General features: G+C 38.7%; 2 protein-coding genes across 2 annotated transcripts in view; both read right to left on the bottom strand.

Annotated features, from left to right (window-relative positions):
* Positions 1–682: 682 nt before the first annotated feature.
* On the bottom strand, positions 683–3,556 carry LRRD1 (leucine-rich repeats and death domain containing 1). The gene is given in 5 exon segments (XM_010562563.1): positions 683–904; positions 2,278–2,497; positions 2,562–2,888; positions 2,984–3,414; positions 3,416–3,556. Coding segments are annotated over 5 exon segments (1,341 nt in total).
* KRIT1 (KRIT1, ankyrin repeat containing) overlaps positions 1,373–5,034 on the bottom strand; it is a 25,877-nt gene continuing 22,215 nt past the window's right edge. The window contains exons 17-18 of the transcript XR_774695.1: positions 2,185–2,310; positions 1,373–1,456 (exon numbers count right to left, since the gene is read on the bottom strand). The gene's annotated coding sequence lies outside the window, so the exon portion shown is untranslated. The remainder of the gene's footprint in view (positions 1,457–2,184; positions 2,311–5,034) is intronic.

Genomic DNA, 5,034 nt, shown 5'->3' with positions numbered 1-5,034 from the left:
CGGGTAGCTGACCCACACCAGACAGTCCGCCCTGGATAATTCACACCAGGTGACCCACACCGGCAGGAGAACCCACGCCAGGATGACCAACCCATACCAGAGAATCCATTTGGCACAGCCTGCCCGAGGTAACCTGCCCACAGTCATCCACGCCGGGAAATCCCCTGGACAATTCACACCAGGTGACCCACACCGGCAGGAGAACCCACGCCAGGATGACCCATACCAGAGAATCCATTTGGCACAGCCTGCCCGAGGTAACCCGCCCACAGTCATCCACGCCGGGAACTCCCCTAGACAACCGGCTGTACTACCAGCAGCGTCATGCAGACAGCTGAGCACAGACACGCGTGCTTTGCGGCAGAAAAAGGTCGGTCTCGTCAACCACGGGACCCTGCCCGGCACCTGCTGTAGCGATCCATGCTTTGTGCGTGCCGGGCCTTTACGTGCCTCACGATCTCACTTGCAAAAATCGTGCCACTTAAAAGGATTTCACAGATTTTATTAAAAATCTGTATTAAAAATACTAAATTTAAGAGAGGATGCTTGGTTAGAAGCTGTGGCAGATCACTGCAGCATACGTGAAAAACTGGAAAGCTGTCTTTTCCTCAGTGGTGTTCTCCATCACCTTTTTAATCTCATGATGTATTTATACTCTGGGGAATTGTTCAGTGCTTACATTTTACGAACGGATTGGATGCCTGATACCACTCAGGTCACGCTGTTGTGGCTTTCTTAGTGATGTAATAAATTTGGGGAGCTGGCCGATATAATTATTTGCAATTAAATGGACCAAATACTCCAGTTCCCCTATGCTGTCTGGAATTCCATTCAATGCATTGTGAGATATGTCCAGTTCCCCAAGGCAAACCAGTTTAGATTGCTCCTCTGGAATTTTAGTTAACTGATAAAGAAATAAAGCAATGCATTTATTTGGATACAACTCTTTCTCTTCTGCAAAAAGTTTAAAAGGTAACTTTCCTGCAGGCAAAATAAGATCCCATAATTTTATTCCAACAATAAAAGCTTCTGACCTTTGATTCTAGTGGAAGCTAATTTGGTATTTTCCAATAAAAATACGAATGCTGGGCACAGAAATTTGCAGGGAAGCTTTTTAGACACGACAACAGAAAGGCAATAAAAAACATGCAGTAGAATAATACCTCCACAGCTGGAGCTCTACAAGTTCTTTTGGTCATTGTTATCATTAATGAAAAATTTTACCCTCTCAGAACACTCTAATTTTATTTTCTGTTTTCTTCAGCCACAAGGAATTTAAACACACCATTTTCTTCTTTTTGGTTCTGTTCTTACTTTGGTCTTTTCTGATTTTGGGACTTCAACTGTTGTCCAATTATTGTGGAAAATAAAGCTCTTCGAGAAGTGGACATAAGATCGCATACTTTTTGCTCCTGGTCTGAAGAAAACCAGCCCTTAGAAAGGATCATAACCACATCTGAAATCATACTAAGAAATATGAGCCTTTTCTGAAATCAGGTATGAAATACTGATTTTGCAAATTCTGGTGAAAGGAGAATTTTAAATGCCTAACTCATCAGGAGATTGTTTTGCTTTGTCCCTTAGTATTAAAAAATAAAAGAAATTAAACTTTGGATTTTAGAAATGTGAGGTGTTTTTCTCTGCTATAAGAAATCAGGGATCCAATATAGCTTTTCTTGTTTGACTTTGTGAAAGTCTAATGACCAACTAATTTTAAGAAGTATGACACAAGTTGGAAGGATTTGTTCATTTCACAGAGAGGAATCTTGGAGGCAGGCTTATCTACCAACTTCCAGCTAGTCATTTTGCCTCTTGACATCCGTTGGGATGGAAAACACCTACATTCCTAATAGTACTAGAAAAATAAAAAAATAGATGGTCTATTTCAGATCAATCCAATTATCAAAATATCACCTCAAGATATACCTCAGTAACACTATATAAAGTGAGGTTCAGATCTAGTATTTCTAATTAAACGTGTATCCTAATAGATTTTTGTCCAGTTATGGTATTAAAAATAGGTAAATACGTACACGTTTTTGCCTCTTTAGGGGCTATTTTTCTGCTCTTCATTTACTCTAGATGTATTCAAACACAGGAGCTTTTACATCTTTTAGGAGGAAGTCTATTGATAATAATTTTGCAGCACAACAATCTGTGCAACACAAGGAAATGTTCTCTTACCTTCCACCTATTCATTTGTCACACTGTCAATGTCTCCAGCGAAGAAAGATGACATGTATCAGAAGGAAAAGATGCAAACTAGTTGTTTGGTACATTTAGGTCTTTGATCACTTCCAGACTGCTAATCTGTAAAGGAATACTCTTTATCTGATTATCTGAAATGTCACGTGTTTTCAAACATTTTGAAGAACACAGTTCTTCAGGAAATGAGTCAAAGTGATAATGGTGTAACAGCAGTACCTGGAGAGCCTTCATCTTGGACACCAGTGCTGGCATACCATTATTGATTTCATTCTCGCTTACATCCAAGTAACCTCATTTTGAAAGGCTGCACAAGCATGCAGAAAATGTTTTTCTTTAACTCTAGCTGCTCCAACTCTTTAATGTCAGAAATTCCAGGTATTATTTCTGAAATAGAGTTGCCAGTAAGATTTAAGGGTTTAAGATCAAATAGTGCACACAATGCATTTGGAAACTGAGAGAGCTTATTATTGCTGAGGTCAGCTTCGGTTATCCGTATACAATTTTTTAATTCAACAGGAATGTATCTTAATGCATTTCCAGAAAGCTCTATTTTGGAGAGGTCTTTTAAATGCGGTATTTGTTCACCCAGTGAGTCCAGTTGTTTTCTACTTAGTGAAAACTCCTTTAAATATTTAAGTCTGTGAATCTTAGCAGGAAGCTGAGTTAATTGATTACTATGTCTAATGAGATGTTTCAACATGGTACAGTTGCAAAGATTATCTGTAATGCTTTTGAATAAATTTGCAACATTCAAAAACTAAGGTTTCATAAATACTCCACTGTATCTGAAAGAACCTCCAATTTGTTATCATCAGCTCTGAGTACTTTTAGTTTTTTCAACTGGGAAAGCTGCACAGGCAAAAATATAAGCTTATTGTTACTAATTGAAAAATCTTGTAGTTTCTTAAGCTCTTTAATATCCTTTGGTAAACTCTGAATCAAGTTCTCACATATGCTGAGTTTTACTAGATGAGGAAGATAGCAGAGAACCCTTGAGAATATTGAGATTTGAGTGGAATCAATGTTGAGTACCTTCAAATTTTTCATGTCACCTATGGTATCTCATAAAGTTTTTAGCTTGTTGCCTGCAAGCTCTAAAGTTTCAAGGCTTTCCAATGCAAAAGGAAATTCATCAGTGTTGTTGTGATTGAGTTCCTTAATATTAACAAGCTTTGACAATTCTTTAGGGAGACCAGATAGGTAACAGGTTGTGACTGACATTCAGTACTGTCAGTTTATGAAGTAAGTATATTTCTGGTGGCAACAGCGTCAGTGTATTTCTTTCAAATAACATGATTTCCAGATTAGTCAGATCACCTATATTTGAATGCAGTGTTTTTTGTTTCATTGTTGTGTAAGAGCAAATATTTTAAATTTTGGTTTTCAAAAGCGAGCAGAGGCATGCCCCCTAATCCTTCATCATCTAGTCCAAGTGTGAAATGCTCAGCTTTTTCTTCAAGCAACATGTATGTTCATCCATTTTCTTTGCTTTCAGGATTCATTGCTGATGGTAGTATGTCTGGTCTGGCATTTGCATTGGCAGCTTCTGAAAGGATTTGGTTTAGTTCTCCAGTTATCTTTTTCAGGTGATGTAAGTAGTATGTGTTTTCTCACACCTGTTTCAGAGACACCTTGCGGCATCGTGGCAGTGTTTATCTCAGCTGAGAATTCACATTCATACCTTTTTTCAGGTAAATCACTTCTTGATCTATTTTCAGTCATTTTATGGCTTTCCTCATTGCCAGCTGCTTTAGGAACTTCATGTGAAATACCACTCAAACTTTTCATAGTTACATCAGCTACTTTAGGATTCTCTGATGAATGCAATGGGTCTTTCCTGGCATCATTAACTGGAATCTCACAAAAGCTTTTGTTTAGTCCTTTTGTATTTAGACCACTTGGGATTTCGTCTTCTTTCTTCTCCAGAAACATTGTTCCTTTTTCTGGGTTGCTAATTGATTCTTACCATTTTTTTAAGAAATCAAACTGTAAGTGTGAAACCTATGTGTAATAATATGTTTTAACATTAGCAGACTGAGCTAGCAACTGTAAGAGATCTTAAAAAAAAATCTAGACTTCTTCCACATTTGTGAACTCTCCCACTTCTCTGTTTACCCCAAAAAAGGGATTATTTTACTGCGGTGCTTGCTACTTTAACACCTTGTTTTTCCACACAATAGAACACAGATCACACAACGTACATCAGAAATGTGCGATTTATTGCTTGACACTTCACTGAATAGCCTGATCTGTCTCGTAGACAATACACTGCTCAGCTTAGTGGACATTCCATAGTTCTCTAGAGCTCTGTTTGCGCATTCTTCCTGCTTTAAACTTTAATTTACTTCATTGAACTTTTATTCTCCTGCTACTAGTGATGTATCATAAACAGTATTTTCCCAACTTCACTTGACTGCCAGTTGACAAACCAAAGGTATTAGCTGGTCTTTTCCTCTGCCCTTACAGGCACAGTTATACCATCTTCCTCTGTAAGTCTTCAGACATGAGTCCCTTGAATAGATTTACATTTTTTCCTAGTTCCCTTAATACAAGTCTTCCTGCCGATGGGGTAAAGCTGTGCAAGATTATTATAACATCCTTACCCCATATTAATAAAAAAGCTTTAAGGTCAAGCAGGAGCTTTGCAAACCACGTACACTGTTTCTGTTGAGCCCGTACCTGCATTTTTTCAGTAACCGCCTATTTTCTGAAGCATATCTAGCTGCGAGCTAACAACGGTAGGGAAACCCCTACTCTTCCCCTGTCACCAGAGCAGCGGCAGGGGGGGGGGGTGGGCAACACGCCCTCGCCCCACACCACAAAACA

Source organism: Haliaeetus leucocephalus, unplaced genomic scaffold (assembly GCF_000737465.1).
Source record: "Haliaeetus leucocephalus isolate CR32 unplaced genomic scaffold, Haliaeetus_leucocephalus-4.0 Scaffold0, whole genome shotgun sequence".
Classification (NCBI taxonomy): Eukaryota; Metazoa; Chordata; class Aves; order Accipitriformes; family Accipitridae; genus Haliaeetus; species Haliaeetus leucocephalus.
This window is presented reverse-complemented; position numbering and strand designations above follow the sequence as displayed.